At 48.1% G+C, this 24,038-nt stretch overlaps 1 protein-coding gene across 4 annotated transcripts in view; it reads left to right on the top strand.

The window, feature by feature from the left end:
• ASH2L (ASH2 like, histone lysine methyltransferase complex subunit) overlaps positions 1-21,532 on the top strand; it is a 31,238-nt gene extending 9,706 nt beyond the window's left edge. For 2 of the 4 annotated variants that reach the window (XM_051832371.3, XM_089325895.1), the window contains exons 6-17: positions 822-917; positions 2,158-2,253; positions 3,494-3,569; positions 4,279-4,296; positions 5,736-5,829; positions 6,954-7,171; positions 11,323-11,490; positions 12,433-12,626; positions 17,610-17,702; positions 19,200-19,298; positions 20,645-20,704; positions 20,801-21,532. In XM_051832371.3, the coding sequence (XP_051688331.3) occupies positions 822-917; positions 2,158-2,253; positions 3,494-3,569; positions 4,279-4,296; positions 5,736-5,829; positions 6,954-7,171; positions 11,323-11,490; positions 12,433-12,626; positions 17,610-17,702; positions 19,200-19,298; positions 20,645-20,704; positions 20,801-20,908 (1,320 nt within the window). In that variant the 3' untranslated portion in view covers positions 20,909-21,532. The remainder of the gene's footprint in view (positions 1-821; positions 918-2,157; positions 2,254-3,493; positions 3,570-4,278; positions 4,297-5,735; positions 5,830-6,953; positions 7,172-11,322; positions 11,491-12,432; positions 12,627-17,609; positions 17,703-19,199; positions 19,299-20,644; positions 20,705-20,800) is intronic. The other 2 variants (XM_051832373.3, XM_089325894.1) reach the window with 1 other exon arrangement.
• The last annotated feature ends 2,506 nt before the right edge of the window (positions 21,533-24,038 follow it).

Below are 24,038 nucleotides of genomic sequence, written 5' to 3' on the forward strand. Positions count from 1 at the left end.
TGCTTTTCAAATAAACAAATAAACCTTTTTTAAATAATGGATTTTTAAAAATTGATGTTTAATCCGTTACTGGGTTCTGATGCACAAATGTTCCCAGATTTGACCAGGGTGGGCTCCTCAAGCTGACTCCTGAAACTTCTTGTATGTCCTTGTTAGGTTGGAATTCTTCCTACTTTCTAGAGCAGTAAAGTAGTCCTTTTACTTCCCCTACTTCAACCCTGGTTTCCTCCAGTAAAAATGTGGTTTCCATGGCACTAATTCTGGTGGTGGTAGGTTGGAGAGTAGTCTGGAATGGAAACTTTGATGCCAGAAGGTCCGGGTCCGACAGTTCCAGGCACACGGGCAAGAGCTGGGGAGGGCCGTAGTCAGTGCAGTCGGATGGAAAGGAGGCCTGGGTGGCGTGAAGCTTCTGCAGTTGTAAGCTTCACCTGATGACTAGATGGGAAGGCTGTGAGACAAGAACCAGGGTCTAGCTTACGATTCTGGGTGCTCAGTGACTCTGAATATCAAGAGCAAGAGTGGAAGTTGCAGAGTGAGTAATTTGGACATCACCGTCCAGTTGACAGCAAGGGAATGTGACAGAGCTTTCGCTCCAACTGGGTTGTAAGCCCTAGGTGGCTTAGGTTCGTGTACACTTGTTTGAAACTCCCATAATCTATCCAGTGTTTGCATGCAGTTAAATATTTGTTCAGTGATTCAAAGACAAAATACGATTTTCTCTTTATTGTTACAAGGTTCTTTGAAAAAACTACTGTTTTCTTTGTGAGCTTAACCTTGAAAACAACTATAAAAGACTTAATGTATTTTATTTTCTAAATTAGGATATTATACCATTTATTGATAAATACTGGGAGTGCATGACAACCAGACAGAGACCTGGGAAAATGACTTGGCCAAATAACATTGTTAAAACCATGGTAAGTAGAATACATTTAATTAGACCTGGCATTTAGAAAATCAGTGTTGTTTGCAACAGTTAAATTCTATTTTCTCACTTGGCAGTAATGTGATGCCTAAGAAAATGAAAACAACTTAATATTAAATCTTTAAGTGTGAGATATATCCAATTGCAAATTTATTAGTTTTCACACACAAAATCAATGTGTAGCATGTTGAGTCGTGATATCACTGGGGCCAGTGTTGTGGCTTAGGGGGTTAAGCCGCTGCTCGTGACACCAGCATCCCATATGGGCTCTACTTTGTGTCCCAGCTGCTCCACTTCCTATCCAGCTTCTGGCTAATGTATCTGCGAAAAGTAGCAGAAGATGGCCCAGGTACTTGGGCCCCTGTACCCACGTGGGAAACCCTGATGAAGCTTCTGACTTCGGCCTGGCCCGGACCTGTCCATGGTGGCTATCTGGAGAGAACCAGGGGATGGAAGATTCTCTCTCTAATTCTGACTTTCAAATAAATAAATATTTTTTAAAAAATAAATGGATAATTATTACAGCAATGGTGTTTTTTTTTTTTTTTTTTAACCTTTTTTAAGATCTATGTATTTATTTTAAAAGCAGAGATACAGAGAGATCTTCCACTTGCTGGTTTACTCCCTAAATGGCCGCAATGGCCAGAGCTGGGCTGATCCAAAGCCAGGAGCTTCTTCCCTGTCTCCCACATGGGTGCAGGGGCCCAAGAACCAGGGCCATCTTCTGCTGCTTTCCCAGGCACATCAGCAGGGAGCTGGATCGGAAGTAGAGCAGCCTAGACTTAAACCAGCACCCATATGGGATACCGACACTGCAGGTGGCGGCTTTGCCCACTACACCACAGCACCAGCCTCAACAGTGGTGGTTTTATATGATGAAACCTTGGTCCACTGCATGTTTGGAAATGTAATTTTACATTGAAATTTAAGACCTCATTTTCTCTTTGATTAAAAAAAGAATAGTGTCGTCCTTAGAATTAAAGAGAGCACCTGTGAGCAAGCTGTTGGCCGTGGTACCCTCCCGGCGGGGTGGGGAATAAGGATTGGGGCAGACTTTGGCTCCCTTTGCGTTTCTCTGCTGTTTGGGTTGTTGATGGTGCTGTGTTAGATTTTCTCATCAGAGAGACACGCACTATGGAGACTACCCCTAGGAATTCACTTCTGCAGTTGGAGGAAGTCCTCCATTTTGTGCATGTAAGTGGGAAATCTTTAAAGAGCTGTTTCCTTTCTAGAGTAAAGAGAGAGATGTGTTTTTGGTAAAGGAGCACCCTGATCCAGGGAGCAAAGACCCTGAAGAAGACTACCCCAAATTTGGACTTCTGGATCAGGTATGAGAACATGCCTTGTCTTCTCTTTTGGATGCCCGTGGAAAGAGCAGACCTGGAGTCGGGAGCCTCGGGTTTGGATTCTGGTGCTTCCCCCAGAGCAGAGGGAGGTGGGGCACTTTTTCCTGCCAGGGGCAGTTTGGATAGCTGTAACATCACTTGCAGGCCGTGCACGATCGTCAGCTTAGAAGTTGGCCTGCTGCAGACTGAACTCCCTCTTGAGCCTCACGGTTGCCTCGCAGGGTCAGACCGAATGATTTTGAGGGCCTTACGCAGTTGATGAGCCAGAGGCTCCCCACTCCTGCCCTGAATGTTCTGAATTTGTGCAAATCATTTTTATGTTTTTTAGCTTTAATTTCCTCATGTGTAGCACATAATGCAGTTCCAGATTATTTTTTTATTATTATTATTTTTTTTGGACAGGCAGAGTGGACAGTGAGAGAGAGAAAGAAAGGTCTTTCTTTACCGTTGGTTCACCCTCCAGTGGTCGCTGCGGCTGGCGCACCGCGCTGATCCGATGGCAGGAGCCAGGTACTTCTCCTGGTCTCCCATGGGGTGCAGGGCCCAAGCACCTGGGCCATCCTCCACTGCACTCCCTGGCCACAGCAGAGAGCTGGCCTGGAAGAGGGGCAACCGGGACAGAATCCGGCGCCCCATCCAGGACTAGAACCTGGAGTGCCAGCGCCACAGGCGGAGGATTAGCCTAGTGAGCCACGGCGCTGGCCTCCAGATTATTTCTGATCTTGCTGTCTCAAGTTTTGCCCTTAGTATTTGCTGTGTAGAAGAGTGTGTGTTCCATATCCAACCTAAAAGGGAAAAGAAAATGTCACATTGGGCAGGGATCGCATTTGGCAGCTCAGATGGTCAAAGCTCTCAGTGGTGCCTTACTATGTTTGCTAGCTTTGAACATCGGAGAGTTCGCCTTGGAAATTCAGATTTCTGTCTCTTGTGAAATGAGACCTGGCGTCCTGGGGAGCGAGTGTGGGCCGCGCGGGCCCTGTGGTTCGCCACGCACGCTCAGCAGGTTGACTGCCCCGTTGCGGTTCGTTGCCCACCATTCTTACATGCCTGTGAGCCTCGCACTTGGCCTCTGCCTGTGCCACTTCCAATCCCTGAAGCAGCCACATTCGGGGTCCCTGCAAGTTTCCATTCTCATTCTGTTAGAATTTTTCTCAGGCTTTTGAGCCTTGCCAGGTTGTCTTACTTTTGTAGGCTCCCTTTTTCATTGGATTTGTCCTTGCAGGATCTTAGTAACATCGGTCCTGCTTACGACAACCAGAAACAAAGCAGTGCTGTGTCTACCAGTGGGAATCTAAATGGTAAGTGCTGAAATATCTCCGTGCTGAAGTAATTTTAAACTGTTGCATATAAGTATTTTTAAACTGCCAAATCATGCATTCTTTGGGTTGACCCTTAACCTGGATATTTACTTAGATGCTTTTAGTCCAAAAATCGAATTTTCAGGGCTAGCATGGACTTGACAGGTGGAGAACTGTTCTGTCGTTTTTACACCAGTTTAGTCTTGAGTGAGACAGGTGGAGTGTAAAACAGAGTACAGATTGTAAGGTGAGGCTCACTGGGCTTATTTAGACTCCCTGTCGTACCCTCCTGACTGACCGCTAATGTAGAGCAACTCCGTCACTCTGCGTTCTTTCCCCATAGTTCAGATCGCACTTCACAAACTTCCGTGTCCGTCTTCTGATTTCTCTTGCTCTGGCACTTGAGCTTGCTCACCTTCTTCTGTATCGGTCACCCACTGGCCTGTTTTTCTGCTGGGAACATCTAATGGGGAGACGCTCTTCTTGTGAACGGTGATCTGATGAGAGTTGGGGTAGCTGAAGGGCCACCAGCTGCTTGTCTGACACCTGGCATCGCTAGCCTGTCTTTTGGAGCTGCCTAATCACCTCCAGTGTTGGGGATGGTCTAAGATGGGTGGAGACATCCGACTGTGTTTATCTTGCCACTCCGTGGTTTCCCCTCTGGTTGTTTAAGCTTGACAAATACATGGTGCCACTTCTGTCCCTACAGGCGGAGCCATTTTGGGAGGTGAATTCCTCCTCTGTCTTCTTTCAGCCTCTCAGACTTAAGTATTTTGTGGTTTGGAAAATGCTTTTTGCTGAGTTGTGGTAGAAGCTAAAACTGAATAATCTTAAGCATTGTGAAAATGGTGGCAATAGCACATACTATGAAGCAGTAGTCGAGTTTAATGTTAGCAATTAAAGGCTTGTATGTTGTCATATTCTGCCTAACATGGCCAGCAGTCCCCTTAGTGTTGCTTGTTCTGTGCAAGATGGAGCTAAAACTTCTCTTTTAAAATAACTAAAATGACCATTACAGTGAAAGATGGAATCTTGTTTTATCATTAACTGAAATTAGAGATGCTCACATTTCAATAGTTTAAACCTTTGTGAGACACAGGGATGGCGTGAGATGTGCACATGAAAGGAACTTCTGGTCATTAGTCTGGCCCTGTGTATGCAGAATATGATCCCCCTCCATGTCTTGATCCTTTTTATTGCAGCAGAGCTGCTGGTACTGTCCAGGCTTGCCCCTAGCTGAGACAGAGCACTCCATGCAGCTGTTGTGTAAAGGTGTTTGCCTGCAGTTCAGGGACTTTTTTTGGAAGAGGAGGAAAACAAACTAATTGAGAGGCATGATAGATCTGGATGAAAATTTCAAAGAACCTAATTGAAAAACACACAAGGTAAACTCCTTGTAGCCTTAATGTATAGCTAAATTTTTTTGTATGAAATATAAATTTTCTATTGATATTATTTGCTCTTAATTTCACAAGCCAAGTTAGTGTAAACTAAATTTCACGCATTGGCACGATCTTGATAAAGACTGTTTGGATGAAGGAGTGTGAAACTACAGATTGCCTTCTAAATGTGAAGCCTTCTTGCCCACTTCCTGTACAACCACGATTAGTGTCTAACAGCACTGGAGAGAAACACCTTTTGAGTTCCTCTGTTTCTGTTTTCCATGTTGGATGTACTTTGTCTTGTTCCGTATTCAAGTTAAGTGCTTTAGCAGATACTGTGCCTTTATGATGTGTATGGACTACATGAGCAAATGAGCATCAACCTGCAAGTGAGGATATTGTCTTTGTGGGTGTTTGTATTGACTTGGGTGGGGGGAAAACTGTCCATGCAGTTGTTTTCATTCTTTTTAGCTATGAATGTTTTAGAATCTGAGCACGTGAAGATGCATTTGTGTCACATCCTCAGAAATTGTACAAGTAGCTGTGATTCACTGAGAAAGGAAGGTTGAAAACGTGGCGTGAATGTCCTCGGTGCTAGACTCATTTGAGCTCATTGCCAGAACCCGGTGTTCTGGACTTGAGACACTCAGCAGTCATTCCAAACCGACAAGCTTTCGGAAGGAAATCCTCCTGTGATGTCACACAAATGCACTCTGGGTGTGTTCATCCCCACGGTAGGCGCCTGCAGCGCAGCTCATTGAGGGTGGTCTCCTTCTCTTCAAAGGGGGCATTGCAGCAGGGAGCAGTGGAAAAGGAAGAGGAGCCAAGCGCAAACAGCAGGACGGAGGGACCACGGGGACCACCAAGAAGGCCCGCAGGTGGGAAGAGCCCCAGCCCCCACCCTGACTGAGTGTTGTTTGGAGTTTGGTGCTGGAAAAGGTCAGAAAGTGTGGGAAGTTAAAAAACTCCCTTTTTTCAAGCCTTGAGCACTTTAGCAGCCGAATAACCCCAGAGAAAACTTCCTGTTTTATGAACTTGTTCCTATAAAGAGACCCCAAGCCGGCGCCGCAGCTCACTAGGCTAATCCTCCGCCTTGCAGCGCCAGCACACCAGGTTCTAGTCCCGGTCGAGGCTCCGGATTCTGTCCCGGTTGCCCCTCTTCCAGGCCAGCTCTCTGCTGTGGCCAGGGAGTGCAGTGGAGGATGGCCCAGGTGCTTGGACCCTGCACCTCATGGGAGACCAGGATAAGTACCTGGCTCCTGCCTTCGATCAGCGTGGTGCACCAGCCGTAGCATGCCAGCCGCGGCGGCCATTGGAGGGTGAACCAACGGCAAAGGAAGACCTTTCTCTCTCTCTCTCTCTCTCTCACTGTCCACTCTGCCTGTCAAAAAATAAATAAATAAAATAAAGAGACCCCTGGGTAGCCTCTGGAGATAAGCCTGGGTAGTGAATTCTATGCATGCTGCATCTTGAGAAAGGATAGATGAGGGAAGGGAATAAAGCCACTTGAAGGCTGGTGCTTTTTTCTGACTTTGAACCCCAAGGTGATGAAATCCAGGTAAGTTCTTTGGACTGCCAAGAGATAGTAAGTGCTCGGGTCTCTTGCTTGTGTGGATTTGGTTATATGACAGTAAGCATCGGAAGGGAATCGCGTTCCTGCCTCTTGTCTGCTTGTCCCTGCTGTGTGAAGTACTGGCTCAGCTTCACAGACCTCAGCTTAGATTGAAGGACCCCAAGAGTGTCAGTCCCTGCCTGACAGATTCCTTGTCTCCTGCACTCTACAAGGAATTTGACCAAAACTGCTTTGCCAAAGGAACTGACTCCTTGTCATGTCCCTGTTTCGCCTACAGAGGGCAGGATGGGCTACCTGAGGACTGAAAAGCCTTCGTGGTGAAGTTGGTTGTGTTTCACCTGAAACCTAATAACTCAGAGGCGTTTCTTACAGAATTGGATGAGCCAGAGAGGGTTTTGGTTTCTTGACTGTGCTCTTTCCTTTTTGCAGTGACCCTTTGTTTTCTGCTCAGCGCCTTCCCCCCCATGGCTACCCCTTGGAGCATCCATTTAATAAAGATGGCTATCGGTATATTTTAGCTGAGCCTGACCCCCACGCCCCTGACCCTGAGAAGCTCGAACTTGACTGCTGGGCAGGAAAACCTATCCCTGGAGACCTCTACAGAGCCTGCTTGTATGAGCGAGTTTTGTTAGCCCTACATGATCGAGGTATGTGAGGTATTAACGATCTTACAAACCTGTGTTACCTTGAACTGCAGTCAGCAGTGTTGTTGGATCTAGAATTGAATATGCATCCTGGTCTTGTCCCACTGCCACACTCCCATCTCTAACCAGACAGACTCGGCCAGAATGTGCAGGAGTAATGTCATTCATCTCTTCCTGTAGGCGGTAGCATGGTGCGTGCATGCGTGTGTGTGTGTGTGTGTAGCTGTGTGTATAGTTTTTTATAGCTTTCTGTTTCCAACTAGTTTTTTTTTTTTTTTTTATGATTTATTCATTTATTTGAAAGGTAGCATTACAGAAAGAGAAGGAGACAGAGAGATCTTCCAGTTGCTGGTTCACTCCCCAAATGGTTGCAACAACCAGGGCTGAGCCAGGCCAAAGTCAGGAGCCAGGAACTTCATCTGAGTCTCCCACGTTGAGTGGCAGAGCCCCAAGACTTGGGCCCTCTTCTGCTTTCCCAGGCATATTAACAGGGGGCTGGATCAGAAGTGGAACATCTAGGACTTGAACCAGTGCCTGTATGGGACACCAGCTTCGCAGGTGGCCCCTTAACCCACTGAGCAACAATGCTGGTCCCTGACCTAATTTTAAACACAGCTTCTCCTAATGATAGCACCTTATTCGATCATAGTACAGTTATCAAAACTAGGTAATTGACATTGCCAAGTACTACAGGTTGAGCATTCCTAACATAAAAATCCAAAATGGTCCAAAATCTAATTTTTTTTTAATTATTATTTACTCTTATCCCATTTGAAAGGCAGAGAGACAAACGTAGAGAGATCTTCCATCCATTGGGTCACTCTCCAAATGCCCTCAACAGCTAGGACTGGGCCAGACTGAAGCCAGGAACCCAGAACTCAGTCTGATCTCCCATGTGGGTGGCAGGGGCCTAAGTACTTCGGCCATCATCTGCCACCTTCCCAGGCGCGTTAACAAGAAGCTGGTGGAAGTGGAGTAGCTGGGACCTGAACTGGCACTCCCATATGAGATGGGGTCCCAAGCAGCACAACTTGCTGCCCCTCAACTCCCGTCGCTCTAACAAAGATTTTTAAAAACAGCCATTGTGCTATTATACCTGCCTAATCAATTTTTTAGTTAAAGATTTATTTATTTATTTGAAAGTAAGAGTTACAGAGAGGCAGAGGCGCAGAGAAAGAGAGGTCTTCCATTCATTGGTTCACTCCCCAAATGGCCACAATGGCCAGAGCTGCACCAATCTGGAGCCAGGAGCTGCTTCCGAGTCTCACATGGGTGCAGGGGCCCAAACACTTGGGCCATTTTCATACCTACCTGATTTATTAGTCCCTTAATTATCTAATGCTGGTCCATGTTCATACTTCCATGGCTATTTAAAATATGCCTCTTGGAGCCGGTTTGGGGCACAGTTAACCAGCCACTTTCAATCCTGGCATCCCATATTGGAGTGCCGGCTACTGTGCTTCTGTTTCCTGCTAATATAACTGAAAGTCAGAGGATGATGGCCGCTTGGCCCCCTTGCCCACCCACGTGGAAGACCAAGATGGAGTTCTGTCTCTCTAACTCTGTGTCACTTTGCCTTTCAAATAAATAAATAAATCCTAAAAAAAAAAAAAAAAAAGACTCAGTTTGAATTAAATCTAAACTGGACCATAAATTCTTTATATTTGTAAGTCTGTTATTTCTTGGACTTAGCATCTGTTGTTTTTAATTTTTCTTTTTTAAAATTTCATTTGAAAGAGACAAAGGCAGGCAGAGAGCAAGAGCTTCCATCTGCTGGTTCACTCCTCGTATACCTGCAATTGCTGGAGATGGACCCCGGTGAGGCCAGGATCCTGGAATTCCATCCATATCTACGTGTGTGGCAGGAGCCCAAGTACTTGAGCCATGATCTGATGTGTCCCAGGGTCCGCCTTCACAGAAAGCTGGAATCGGAAGGGGGGCCAGGACCCAAACCCAGGCATCCTGCTGTGGGACATGGGTGTCCCAAGCAGCGTCTTAACCACTGAACTAAACACCTGCCCATGGCTAGGCACTTGGAAATGAAGTGATCCCGTGGAGCAGTGTCTGTTATGTCTGCATTTGATTACCATTTGCGGTGAGCACACTTTGAAGTAGTGGATGGTCAAAAAAGTGACTTGGGGATTAGGAAGTGAGACCGTTTTTTCCTAAACCTTTTGAGTGACGGTAAGCTGCCAGGATGCCCTGTCACCTTTGCGAGCGTTAGTGTCTTCCTTGTAAACACATCCATTCTCCTTGTGACAGTTGTCCACCCAGCGTCTCCTCCTGCATATCAGATTACCATTGCACTTTGTAGTCGGAAACTACAGGTTTGTGGTTTTGTTTCTGTTTTTTTTTTATCTCTGTTTTTATGGATGCAGGAGTCTGGTAGTTGCTTATCTGTGGAACCTCAGGAGGTTACAGGCAGACTTGTAGCGGTGGCTATCTTGTCTGAAGAGCAAGTGGAGCTGGAGGGTCTGTTTCCAAGGAGTCATGGGGCCTTCACCCCATGCCCTCTGCCCTCCCTGTGGGCCTGTCCTGCCTGTTTGTCCTTGTCCGTGGGAACTGACTCATCATGGCATATTGTCCCAGACAGGCAGTGTGCCCTTTGTGACCTGCTGTCTGGAATGGAATGGTCACTTCACCTTACTTGCTTGTCAGAAGTGTGTTACTAAGTCCAGCCCACACTCAGCAGAGGAAAATTAGCCTCTGCCTCATTAGAAGGGGGACAATCAAAGAATTTGTGTTTTGTGTTTTTTTTTTTTGACAGGCAGAGTGAACAGTGAGAGAGAGAGACAGAGAGAAAGGTCTTCCTTTGCCATTGGTTCACCCTCCACTGGCCGCCGCTGCCGGCGCACCGCGCTGATCCGATGGCAGGAGCCAGGTACTTATCCTGGTCTCCAGTGGGGTGCAGGGCCCAAGGACCTGGGCCATCCTCCATTGCACTCCCGGGCCACAGCAGAGAGCTGGCCTGGAAGAGGGGCAACCGGGACAGAATCTGGCGCCCCAACCGGGACTAGAACCTGGTGTGCTGGCACCGCAAGGCGGAGGATTAGCCTAGTGAGCCACGGCGCCGGCCTGTGGGTATTTTTTAAACTCACCATTCTTACAGGGCTAGTATAGAACCGTCAAAACCAGGACGTTAGCACTGATCACTGCCCTCTCCTCACACGCTCTCCAGGTTCCCCTGTCCATCTGATGGTGTCTTTATAGAGTATCTCAGGTGAGATTGTATGGTTTCTCGTGATTCAGATCATGCACCTTGGACAGGAACATGGCGCAGTGATGCTGTGCCCTTCACGCAGGTCCTGTCAGGTCGCACGTGGTTTTCGTTTGTCTCGTTAACGGTCATACCCACTTTGATCATTTCACCATGGCATGTCTGCCAGGCTTGTCCACTGTAGGTAGCTTTTTCCTTTGTGATTAAATGTTTTGTGAGAAGGTAAGCCCTTTAATATCCTATTAACACTGGATAATGTTCTGAATCCAACATGGTTAAAAAGGATATTACTGGGATAATTGGCTTACTTTGAAGATGATCTGTAGTTTATTAGTTAATGTTATATCAGTGTTAATTTTCTGCCTTGATGATTGTGTTATGGTTGCAGATGACGTTAATATTTGGGGAAACTGAAGGGCATACAAGGACTGTAAAGTGTGGAATTAAGGCAGTATTGGGTGGATCAGTTAGAACACCTCTCGGAATACCTGTATCGCATATCAGTATGCCTGAGTTTGAGTCCCAGCTCTGCCCCGGATGCCAGGTTCCTGCTACTGCACACCCCGGGAGGCAGCAGGTGATGGATCAAGTAGTTGAGTCCCTGCCACCCATAGGGAGACTTGGATTGAGTTCCTGGCTCCTGGCTTCAGCCTTGCCCAGACCTGGCTGTTAGTGGCATTGGGGGAGTGAACCAGCAGATGGAAGATCTCTGCCTTTCAAATAAAAGTAAATAAATAAATAAATAAAAATGTAAAAGGAAAAGAAAGTCTGACAATGTTTTAAAATAAATTCCTGAGCTAGTATTTCAGACACCTAAACCGCTATTTCTAGTTTTTTGTTTATTTGTTTTACTGGAGTGTGCAGACTCAGATTTTTGTGGGCGCTGTCACAAGGGCCTCCAGTGAGCCCCAGGCCTCTGTTTTGGCCTCCACTGCAGCTCCCCAGCTGAAGATCTCCGATGACCGGCTGACTGTGGTTGGAGAGAAGGGCTACTCCATGGTGCGGGCCTCTCACGGGGTGCGGAAAGGTGCCTGGTACTTTGAGATCACTGTGGATGAGATGCCACCTGACACTGCTGCCAGACTTGGTTGGTCTCAGCCCTTAGGTAAGTTGGTCCGTAATGTGGATGTCACGGCTGGTAGAGAAATAACAGACTATCTGGCCAAGGCCTCACAATGGGGGCATGTCAGAAGTGGGCATCAAATTCAGTGCCTGAGGGCTTAGCCAGTTTACAACTCCTGGAATAATGTTTATAATTCTTTCCTTGTGAGATAGTTTGTAAGCAGTTTTACCGGTGTTAGGTAGGAAGTTAGACATTAGCCTGTGTGTGTGAGAGGGGCCTGAGGAAATCCGAGCATCTGCAGAAGCGCCCCTTGGAAACAGCCCAGTACTTTATACTGCAAAGTTCTGCCCAGACCCTGATAGCTTTACAGGTGGTCTCAGCTCTCCCCCGAAGGAAAGCTCCCCAGGAGAATCCTGTCTCCCCAGCACCAGGTTCCCTGGCCTGACAGCAAAGAGCAGTGAAACCTTTGCATCCTTCCTCCAAGGCAGGCACCCCAGCAAGGCTCCTCTGCCAGGTGCCCGGTGGGCCCCCTGTCTGATAGCACTGAGTAGTGAAGCCCTTTGTCCTGAGGAGGTGAAGGAGAAATGGCAGGAAGAACGGGACCCCTTTCCCTTAGAGGCCCCAGTCTGAATACAGCCTGCGCGCTCAGCTGTCTGCTGAGCCTGCTGCCTGGCCTGTCAGGTATATTCTGTCCATTTAACCAGGTAACCTTGTTTTCCCAGTCTGAGTGACTGGGCACTCTGCCTCAGATTCTGTCCCGCCTGTTCTGACAGATGCCCTACCCTAATAAACCTTGCTACCCGTTCTCTGTCTCACCTCTGAACTCTTTCTTGCACCGAGACAAGAACCTACCCCACCCATCTCTGCTTACATGAAACTGATTTTAAAAAGTAATAATAAGGGGTGGAATCTTTTTCCTTGAGCAAATCAGAATCAGAGTTGACTTGCAGCCCTCTGTCTTCCTCTGTATCTTGATTGGCACAGGCAACCTCCAAGCTCCCTTGGGCTATGACAAATTCAGCTATTCTTGGCGGAGCAAAAAGGGAACCAAGTTCCATCAGTCCATTGGCAAACACTACTCCTCTGGCTACGGACAGGGAGATGTCCTGGGATTCTACATCAACCTTCCTGAAGACACAGAGACAGCCAAGTCATTGCCTGACACATACAAAGACAAGGTGGGTCTCTTCCCCAAGGCTCTCCTTTGGCAGCAATGCCTGCAGCCGGGCCTGGACGTTATCTTGTGATGACACGCAGTTACCTGAACATTCTTTACCTCGAGTGTACCACTAGCATGTCATCTGTTCACCCTCCAGCCTGTCTGGCCTGTTTTAAAGCACTGTAAGGCAGGCATCAAACACTTGCCCCAAATACTTCAGGATGTAGATCATTACCTAGAGTTCAACCTGGCTTAGTTTCTTTTGATGTAAAATTCATATAAAACGAAACACACACATTCTGAACTGCATTCCCCTATCTTAATGAGAGGTGGAGTCGCAGCATCGCCCCAGGTGTTCTCTCAAGCCCTTTCCCAGCCCATCGCCAGCCCCGGCCTACAGAGGCAGCCAGGTTTGACTTGTCTCCTCCTCATGTTCAGTTTCTGCATCTTCTTGAGTTTATATAAACAGAAGTTTGCAGTCTTGCACCTGGCTCCTTCCTGCTTTGAGTCTCGGATGATGTGATGTAGAATGTCTGCAGTTGTGGAGTGCTATTCCATCGTGTGAGTGGACTGTAATAGTCATGTATCCATTTTGCTATCAGTGGACACTTAGGCCTTGTGTTAGTGTTTTGTCACTGTAATGAGTACTGGAGAGAAGTTACTTCTGAAGGGAGGAGGTTTATTTCAGCTCACTGTTTTGGGGGTTTACAGCCCAAGATCAGGTGGCCTCATTGGTCTGGCCTGTGATGAGGGTAGAGGCCGCAGTGGCGGATTGTGTGTGAGACAGGGAGCAGACAGCCAGCTCTCCCATACCCCTGATCTCCTCTTTTTATTTTTTATTTTTTTTCAAAGATTTATTTATTTATTTATTTGAAAGAGTTACACAGAAAGAGAAGGAGAGGCAGAGAGAGAGAATCTTCCATCCGCTGGTTCAGTTACCAGTTGGCTGCAACAGCCAGAGCTTCGCCGATCCAGAGCCAGGAGCTTCTTCTGGGTCCCCCACGGAGGTGCAGGGGCTCAAGGACTTGGGCCACCTTCTACTGCTTTCCCAGGCCACAGCAGAGAGCTCAGTTGGAAGTGTGGAACAGCCAGGACTCAAACCAGCGCCCATATGGGATAGCGGCACTGCGGACAGTGGCTTCACCCGCTATGCCACAGCACCAGCCCCATGATCTCTTCTTCTTCTTTTTTTTTTTTTTTTTTTTTTTTGACAGGCAGAGTGGACAGTGAGAGAGACAGAGAGAAAGGTCTTCCTTTTTGCCGTTGGTTCACCCTCCAAAGGCCGGCGCGGCTGGTGCGCTGCGGCCGGCGCACCGCGCTGATCCGATGGCAGGAGCCAGGTGCTTCTCCTGGTCTCCCATGGGGTGCAGGGCCCAAGTACTCGGGCCATCCTCCACTGCACTCCCGGGCCACAGCAGAGAGCTGGCCTGGAAGAGGGGCAACTGGGACAGAATCCGGTGCCCCAACCGGGACTAGAACCCGGTGTGCCGGCGCCGCAAGGCGGAGGATTAGCCTAGTGAGCCGCGGCGCCGGCTCTGATCTCTTCTTTAAAAAGCCAAAATCCGGGCTGGTGCCGCGGCTCACTAGGCTAATCCTCCGCCTAGCAGCGCCGGCACACCAGGTTCTAGTCCCAGTCGGGGCACCGATTCTGTCCCGGTTGCCCCTCTTCCAGGCCAGCTCTCTGCTGTGGTCAGGGAGTGCAGTGGAGGATGGCCCAGGTGCTTGGGCCCTGCAGCCCATGGGAGACCAGGAGAAGCACCTGGCTCCTGCCATCGGATCAGTGCGGCGCGCCGGCCGCAGCACACCAGCCGCGGCAGCCATTGGAGGGTGAACCAACGGCAAAGGAAGACCTTTCTCTCTGTCTCTCTCACTGTCCACTCTGCCTGTCAAAAAAAAAAAAAAAAGCCAAAAGCCAGTCTAATCTAAAGGCCCCCACTTTCAGACAGCACAATTGGATGGTGCCTCCACCCGTCTATCCATGACTTTGGGGACTTAAATGCCTACGTGAGCTGGGACCCAGATCCTGTTCAAACTGTGGCAGGCCTGTTAGAATAGAGATGCTGTAGGGCCGGCACCATGGCACAGTGGGTTAATCCTCCACCTGCAGTGCTGGCATCCCATGTGGGTGCCAGTTCTAGTCCTGGCTGCTCCTCTTCCCATCCAGCTCTCTGCTGTGGCATGGGAAAGCAGTGGAGGATGGCCCAGGTGCTTGGGCCCCTGCACCTACATGGGAGACTGGGAAGAGTCACCTGGCTCCAGGCTTCAGATCGGCTCATCTCTGACTGTTGCAGCCATTTGGGGAGTGGGCCAGTAGAGGACTTCTCTGTCTCTCCCTTTCTGTAACTCTGCCTCTCAGACAGGTAAATAAATCTTTTTTAAAAACCATAGAGATGCTATAAGCGTTCTTGTACAAGTCTCTTTTTTTTATTTTTCATTTATTTTCATTCTGTTTACAAGGCTGAGAATTAAATGTAAACATGATTTCATTTCTTTTGAGTCAATATACAGAAATGAAGTCAGTAGATCATGGGGTAATTAGATATGGTATTTTTCTCCTAGTCTCTGACTTGTCTGTTTTATTAGTAGTATCTTCTGATAAACTGAAGCTTTAATTTTTATGGAGTCTAACTTACCAGATTTTTCTTTTATAGATGTATTTCTTTCTGTGAATTAAAAAACCTTTGGGTACCCTCAAGCCATATTCTCCCATATTTTATGGTTTATTTTGAAGACATCGTGGTTGTAGCTTTTACAGTTAGGTCTCTGTTCCACCTTGATTTAATTTTCTGTGTCAGTGTGGAGTTCCAAGTTAATTTTTTCCATGTGAATATCCAATTAGTCCAATGCCATTTGTTAAACTCTCCTTTCTCTGCTGGATTTCTTTGGTGCCTTTAAGTGAAAAGCAAATGACTATCTTAAGTAGAGATTTATTCTGGGCTCCTGGTGCCACTGACGTGTGTGTCCTTTATGCCAGTACCACAGTGTCTTGATCATTGTAGCTCTAGATCAAGTTCTGGATAGTGGAGGTCCTCTGCGTTTATTCTGATAACAAGCAGACTGAGATTTCACTCAGTGCATGCGCCACACAGCTGACTCTCATCTCACCACCTGCCACTTGGAGCCCTTCCATGCCTGCCGCACGTGTTCACACCTGTGGCGCAGGTAGCGCCTGTTCCAGTTCCCACTGCTCTGCTGCTGATCCAGCTTCCTGCCATCACACCTGGGAGGCAGCAAGTGAAGGGTAAAGTACTTGGGCTTCTGCTACCCACATGGGAGACGTGGATGGAGTTCCAGGCTCCAGGTTTCAGCCTGGCCCAGCCCCAGCCATTGCCTCTGCTTGGGAAGTGAACCATTGGATGGAAGATCCCTCCATTATCCCTATCCATTTCTCTCTCCCTCTCTCTTTCTCTCTGCCTTGCAAATAAATAAAAATAAACCTTAAAGGTGCTAAACAATGTTTCTGTATGTTGCTGTTTATGTGGCTTATTTATGTATTTAACTGGTATGTTTTTGTGTATGTGGTTTAAGATTCATTTATTCATTTGAAAGGCAGAGTGACAACAAAGAGAGATTTTCCACCTGCTGGTTCACTCTCCAAATGGCTGCATCAGTTGGGGCTGCACCAGACCTAAGCCAGGAGCCGAGAACTCCATCCAAGTCTCCCACATGGATAGCAGGGGCCCAAGCACGTGGGCCATCAGAAAGTCGGATCAGAAGTGGAGCGGCCAAGACTTGAACTAGTGTTCCATGGGGAAAGCTGGCATCACAGCAGCAGCTTAACTTGCTGTGCCATGATGCGAGCCCCTAATTTTGTTATCTATTTATTTATTTTTTGAGATTTATTTCATTTACTTGAAAGGCAGAGTTAGAGTTTTTCCATCCACTGGTTTACTCTCCAAATGGCCACAAAGCCTGGGCTGGGCCAGACCAAATCCAGGAGCTTCTTCTGGGTCTCCCACATGGGTGCAGGGGCCAAGCCCTTGGGCCATCTTCTGCTGCTATCCCAGGCAGTTTGCAGGAAGCTGGATTGGAAGAGCAGCAGCCGGGACACTGCCTGCACCCATATGGGATGCCGGTGCCCGCAGGCAGTAGCTCAACCCACTACCCCACAATGCCAGCCCCTAATTTTTAAGATATTAATACATGTTTAGGTTCTTTGGAAGGATTCCAAGATACTTTTTGATTATTTTTTGCAAGGGAAACTTGGGTGAGATGGTGGGAAAGGGAGGGAGATACTCTTCATTGTAAATATAATATATATATTATATATTATGCATTTTATATATTACATAAATGTGTATATAAATCTATATTTTTTCTATGTATATTTTTTCCATGCTTAATGTATATGATAAAAAATTAAATTTTAAAGAATAAATGCAATGTATTTATCTGGGAGTGAATAGTTAGGCTCTCGGGGCCCATCAGTATGAAAGTGTTGAACCAGAGACTACTAGAAACTAGGAGGAAAGAAAAGCCTCAAAATGTTTTTATAGAATAAGGGATTTTAGGGGCTAGCACTGTGGCGTAGTGGGCTAAGCCTCTGCTGGCATCCCATGTTGGTGCCAGTTCATGTCCTGGATGCTCCTCTTCCGATCCAGCTCTCTGCTTGGTCTGGGAAAGCAGTAGAAGATGGCCTAAGTCCTTGGGCCCTTGCACCGGCATGGGAGACCCAGAAGTCCCAGACTCCTTGGCCCAGCTCTGTAGGCTTGTCATTTCTTTCACTGCAGTTACTGAAAATTCAATTAATCTAGCCACTTTTGTGAGAATCTTTGTCATGATGAGAGGCTCTCTCTAAGGACCTTTTTTGAAAGTGTTTAATGAGCGTGGTGTTTTAAGAAGCACGTAATAGTTCAGAATCCAGCAGCATAGACTGCAAACCAGTTTGATGTGTGTCACACAGCCCGAGGCTCAGTGCTTTTGGGGCCAGCTTGCCCCTTCTCCGTGAAGATGAACTGGTTTCTCATTGTACCTTTCCCCTGCCCCCTTCATGATTTTCAAGGCTTTGATCAAGTTCAAGAGTTATCTGTATTTTGAGGAGAAAGACTTCGTGGATAAAGCAGAGAAGAGCCTAAAGCAGACTCCCCATAGTGAGGTAAGTCATGGTCATGAAAACTGCGGCAGGCTGGGGTCCACTCCCTGGGTATGAAGAGAGGGGAGTGAGACCCCGTGTGAGTGGAGGGGTCCCTGCCACACCATGGTTATGGGGCGGCACTTAGAAAAAGGCTGCAGACCACCTGAGAAGGACGTCTCCAGGAGGTGGGGCAGCTGCTGGGGTACCCAGGGGCTACCCAGCTCCCATCAGCACCTTGCTCCCCCTCGTAGGATCACTGGGAGCTTGTGTGCACGGGGTCTTACACAAGCAGAGATGAGCCAGTCCATCTGCTCCAGGCACAGCGCTGAAAGTGAACAGGGAGCGGGGAGGAGGAAGAAAGTCCTGAGCTGAAAACATTTGTCCATGAAAATACCATAAAGCCCCCTGGGACCGGGATGGCGGAAAGTGTGGAAGTAAACTGGAATTCCAGTTGTTTTTAGGAAAAAATATGCTGAAGGGATGACATCGCCAAGAAGTAAAACCAGGGAGAAGATAGCTTCTGTTGGGAAGGGAAAGGGGCCTTTCTGAAGCCCCTGCAAGTAGATATTTATGAGACAGGACGAAAGATTGAGAGAACTTGAAAGTAGAAAAGCAGACGTCGGATCCAGGTTCGGCCTTCTGGCTTAGATGCCTGCACCCGTGTCAGGATATCTGGGTTCAGTAACCTGCTCCAGCTCCTCACTCAAATTCCAGCTAAGGCAGACCCCGGGAGGCAGCAGTGATGATGGCGCAAATAACTGGGGGACTTGGACTGAGTTCCCATCTCGTGGCTGCAGCCCAGCCGCATTTGGTTGGGATTGATCTCTCTCCCTCTGCACTCAAATAAATAAATGTGTTGTTTCTAAGAACTGTGGTGGGCATTTGGCACAGCACGTAAGTCACCACTTGGGACACCTGCATGCCATATCAGTGCCTGGTTTGAGTCACGGTTCCGTTTCGAATCCAGCTTCCTACTAAGGAGCACCCTAGTGGGCAGCTCCCTCACTTGGGTCCCTGCCACCTTGGATGGGGTTCTTGGCTGGTGGTCCAGCCCAGCTGTTACAGGCATTTAGGGAGTGAACCAGCAGATGAAAAATCTGTCTGTTTCTCTGCCTTTCAAATAAAATAATAAATAAATAAATATATAAAAGAACCCGATGCAAGAGGAAGGAATAAATGAGAAAACTTAAACAAGTGGAGTTCCAAGGGGTTCGTGGAAGGCCAGCTACTGTTTATGAACCACGAGAACGTAGAACTCTAGCATTTGTGGTACAGGAAGCCAGAAAGCAAGTAGAAACCCAAAGCCAACTGGAATAGTGCATGTGGAATTACTTCGAAAAATCTAAAGTGTTACCGTAAATTTGAGATATCATTGGCCATAAGATCTCCACTGCGTTGTTCTTTGAATGCATTATTCCCAGTGTCGTGGGGGCAGTGTGCAGTGTTCTCCAAGTGAGGCCCATGTCTTGTTTGTTCTGTTTTTTAAATTCTGAAGTAGAACCATGGTTTTTGTTTCAGATAATATTTTATAAAAATGGTGCCAATCAAGGTGTGGCTTACAAAGATATTTTTGAGGGGGTTTACTTCCCAGCCATCTCACTGTACAAGAGCTGCACGGTACGTATCCCATGTTCATCCTGTGACTCGGGCATCGCGCAGAAGGAAGGGGTGGGGTTGCAGGAGAGGCTGCTGAGCGCGTTGGAAGAGCCCCAGAGAGACGTGGGCACATGTTTCGGTTTGGCCCGAGAACACGTGGGGCTTTGAGCAAGGTGTTTGCGTGGGCAGAGTTCATGCGGATAGTATGCACCACAGCTTTCCTTTGAATTCACTGGGGGTAGTGTTCTGTATGAAGGATACAGAGCCCATACGGGCAGCAGTTCCTGTCCCGGCTGCTCTACTTCCCATCCAGCTCCCTGCTGATGGCCTAGGAAAACCAGCTTGGGCCTCTGCCACCCCTGTAGGAGACCTGGAGAAGCTCCTGGCTCCTGACTTCTGCCTGGCCTAGTCCTGGCCATTTTGGCCATCTAGTTACCTCTCTGTAACTTTGACTTTCAAATCCTTTTTTTAAAAAAAAAAAGGAAAGGACAAAATTTAATTTTTGTTAAAAATTTGAGCTCCATGTATAACTATTTCATAATACACTTTTTTAAAATTTTTTATTTATTTTTATTTTTTGACAGAGTGGACAGTGAGAGAGAATGAGAGAGAGAAAGGTCTTCCTTTGCCGTTGGTTCACCCTCCAATGGCCGCCGCAGCCGGCATGCTACGGCCGGCACACCACGCCAATCAATGGCAGGAGCCAGGTACTTATCCTGGTCTTCCATGGGGTGCAGGGCCCAAGCACTTGGGCCATCCTCCACTGCACTCCTGGGCCACAGCAGAGAGCTGGCCTGGAAGAGGGACAACCGGGACAGAATCTGGCACCCCGACCGGGACTAGAACCTGGTGTGCCGGCGCTGCAAGGCGGAGGATTAGCCTAGTGAGCCGCGGCGCCGGCCATAATACACTTTTTCCATGAACTTTTTGAAGACCCCGCATTCATCAGTGTGGGGCTGTGTGTCATTGTAACCTAACTGTTGCTTACACTGATCTTTCTTTTTTTTAGTATCATCCAGCTTGAAGAAGAAGATTCTCATGAGGGCCTATTTGGGTTTCTTTGTTTATTTGTTTCTAAAGATGATTGAAAAGTCATGCATGAGGATTTCTTAGTGGTTTTAGTCAGCAGCCGCCATGAGGAAGGCAATGTCAGGAAGTCTTTGGCTTCCAGAAGGAGATCAGCACAGGCGTGTTTCATTTGCCCAGTTCCCACTGGACCTGAGGACGTGGACCACTGGTAGCAGTGGTGTATACTTCGTTCTAGTTATGTCTTGAGTGTCATTGCAAATGAAGATTCAGTGTCAGCTTAACTTTTTCCATATCCTCTGGTTTTTTTCTCATGTCTCCTTGGATTGAATTTATCCCAGGTCTCCATTAACTTCGGGCCGTGCTTCAAGTATCCTCCCAAAGACCTCGCTTGCCGCCCCGTGAGTAGCGTTGCCATGCCCGCCTGCACTGCGCCCTCCGCGTCTTGGGTTCTCGCTGTGGTTTTGCTGACCCCCTGTTTCCCGTTCCTCCTACAGATGAGTGACATGGGCTGGGGCGCTGTGGTAGAGCACACCCTGGCCGACGTCTTGTATCACGTGGAGACAGAAGTGGACGGCAGGCGGAGTCCCCCGTGGGAACCCTGACCGCCCCTCTGTTTTCAGACATGGACTTTCTGGGGGAGAAGACTGGGGCTTTGGTTTTTGCTTTTTACCTGTGCCCAGTGTTCCCGCAAGCTGCCGCAGAACACGGCCTCACCCTTCAGCAAGGCGGAAGGCTGGGTGGGCCTGCGGGACACCCCCCGCCCTCGCGCATCCCGTCCCCCGCTTCCAGTGACTGCTCTTCCTCTGTGTGCCATACACCAACAGCCGCTGACCCCAGGACCCCGTACGCTCCCTGTGGGACTGGTGCTGTGCCACATCCCCCGCCCGCAGGGACTCGTTCCCTCACTGGATTTTCCAAGGCGTGCATAATCTCGTCCGAGTAGCTAAGTTATCTGAAGACGCGTCTTCCGTGGGCATTGACTGCACTCCACCCCACTGACTTCTCCTCGGGGGGAGGGCCTGCTTCCGAGGACAGCTGAAATCGGTGGCTGTACCTTCCGGAGCAGTCTAAAAACTGTCACCCTCTGCGTGAGTTTGGTTTTGCTATTAATTGTGAACACTGGGCCCTCTGACACGACTAGGTCTCCAGAGCTGTAATTGTGACAGGGACTCGCTTCCACTTTAACAGAAACCCTTCCCCAATAAACTTGTTCTCGAGTTTGTGCAGCCCTCGGATTCCCTGGAGGTCGGGGCGGTGTGAGGAAGGGGAGCGGCACTGGGAGGGAGAGACGCGTCTCGCGTCTCGGGCCGGAATCTCAGGCCCTCCCCCTTGGCCTCTTCTCCTGCCAAAGCTGCAGCCTCAGGAGGGTTTAAAGGGCCAACGCTCTCGCCCCACCCCTCTCCCAGCCAAGGCATTGCTGCGTGCAGGGTGTCTCCCCGCCTGCCTGACTTCCTTTCTAATAGCCCACGACTGAAGGGCAGCGTTCAAACCACTAAATGCTGGGATGTGAGAATGACCACCCCCCTTGGGTCCCTCTGGAGCTTCGCCAGCTCCCCTTTTAAACACGCCCATCTCATGGCAAAATGTGCCCCCCCCCCAGGCCTGCCTCAGTGACACTGCCACTCGTGACTGACACAAGTCGCGCTGGGTCCCCGCAGTGTCCGCATGTGTCACCCACGTGACCCTGATGGATGTCTGAGTTCCCAGTCTAAAATGTTACCCAAATTTCAAGTGAGTGTTGGTATCTTCTGGTAATGCTGACTTGATACATTTGTCCCCTGCCGAGTTCCTTAGACTCAGATTTGCCCATTCCGTGTCTCCTACCAGGAAAGCGGGCACGGGACCGGTGGAGCTGTAGGCTGGAGTCTCAGCCTGTCACTCCCTAGACACCTGTTGACTTGGGAGCCCGTTCTACAGGGCCCACCTCGGTGGGAGGCTTTTAGGTCATCGCAGCAGGAGGGACTCCCAGGAAGATGGCGTTCCTTTCCGTACCCACTCCATCTCAGCATAGCTGCCTTCATAACTTAGAGGTCACAGAAAAGACTTTCTGGTTAATACTTGAAAAGAGTGTGAGCATTTGCTAAGCAGGTTCATCCGAAGGGCTCAAAGAATACCTACTCTCGACATAGTCTGGTCGTCAGTGACACCTTGTTTTATTCCAGTGAAAAATAGCAGCTGGGAAAATCTCCCCAGACACCACAGAGACACAATACATGGTTTGAAGGCAGCAAATGAGAATCCAACTCAAAACCTTGGTGTTTGTTGGAAGCCTCTTTATTTATTATCCTGTTTTTCTCTTGAAATGAGAGTATCTGTTGCTTTCGCATCGCTGTAAACAAGTAGCCATTTTCTCTCAGTTGGTAGTGGACGGTCATTTCAAGAACTTCTTTGTAACCGTCCTGTCTCCCCCTGAAACTTTTGAATAAACAGTTCTATCCATACCAAAAGGAAACTAAGAAACAAGAATAAATTATGATAAATACTTCTATCACTTGTAAAATTGTAGTACCTCAATAAATACCAGTGTTTCCACCACTGCTATTTCGTTCAATAAATAAGCTAGAGCTCCCTGTCCGAAGAGTACAGACCCACTGCTAACGAAACAAAGCTGGAAAAGCTTTAGAGGGTAACAGTGATTCCCGTCCTGCTTATGCATTTCAACAGAGTAATCCCATTCCAGTTTACCCACTTTAAGCATGATGTCCCCGAGTCCTGGACCGGGGAATTTGCTGTCTCCCTTTGCCCCTCCAACCAGCCACTTCCTCTCAAAATAGAAATATCTGAGCCTTTGCAAGCAAAGAAGTCCTAAGCCAAGCTGGCAGCTATGGAATTCTACTCCCATATTTGGTACTACCTTTTTAAAAAAAAAAAAAAAAAGTTTATGTATTTTCATTTTGTTTGAAAGGCAGACAGATCTTCCATCTGTTTGTTCAGTCCCCAAATGCCCACAGTAGCTGTGGTTAGACCAGAACAAGCCCAGAGCCAGAAACTCCAGGTCTCCCACGCGAGTGGCAGGGACCAAGTACTGGAGCCATCGACTGCTGTCTCCCAGGGTGCACATCAGGAAGCCGGTAGCCGGGACTCAAGTCCCAGCCAGGACAGACGTGGCTTCTGAAGGGGCAGTGTGACCACTGTGCTACGCTCCCCCATGCTTTTTAATTAGGTACATAAAAATCCTCAGTGATAATCTGCATCTTTCAAAGCCAATTATTTAGCTCATTAGAGTTCTGTAAGAACTTAAGTTTTTAATGGAAATTAAAGTTATGAAAGATTCTGATAACAGGTTCTAATTTATTGAGTGATATAAATCCCCAGTAGCTTCTCTTCTTTTAATGAACTGGGGTAGGGGGGATTTAGTTTAACTATTTAGAAATCTTTGCCCAGGACTTCTCTAACAAGAAGTTGAAATCTCAGAGTTTTCTCTTTAAATTTTTTTTTTAATTTTTTTTTTTTTTTTTTTTTGACAGGCAGAGTGGACAGTGAGAGAGAGAGACAGAGAGAAAGGTCTTCCTTTGCCGTTGGTTCACCCTCCAATGGCCGCCGCGGCCGGCGCGCTGCGGCCAGCGCACCGCGCTGATCCGATGGCAGGAGCCAGGAGCCAGGTGCTTCTCCTGGTCCCCCATGGGGTGCAGGGTCCAAGCACCTGGGCCATCCTCCACTGCACTCCCTGGCCACAGCAGAGGGCTGGCCTGGAAGAGGGGCAACCGGGACAGAATCCAGCACCCCAACCGG

Source organism: Oryctolagus cuniculus, chromosome 2 (assembly GCF_051225735.1).
Source record: "Oryctolagus cuniculus isolate XC-2025 breed Fujian yellow rabbit chromosome 2, ASM5122573v1, whole genome shotgun sequence".
Lineage (NCBI taxonomy): Eukaryota > Metazoa > Chordata > Mammalia > Lagomorpha > Leporidae > Oryctolagus > Oryctolagus cuniculus.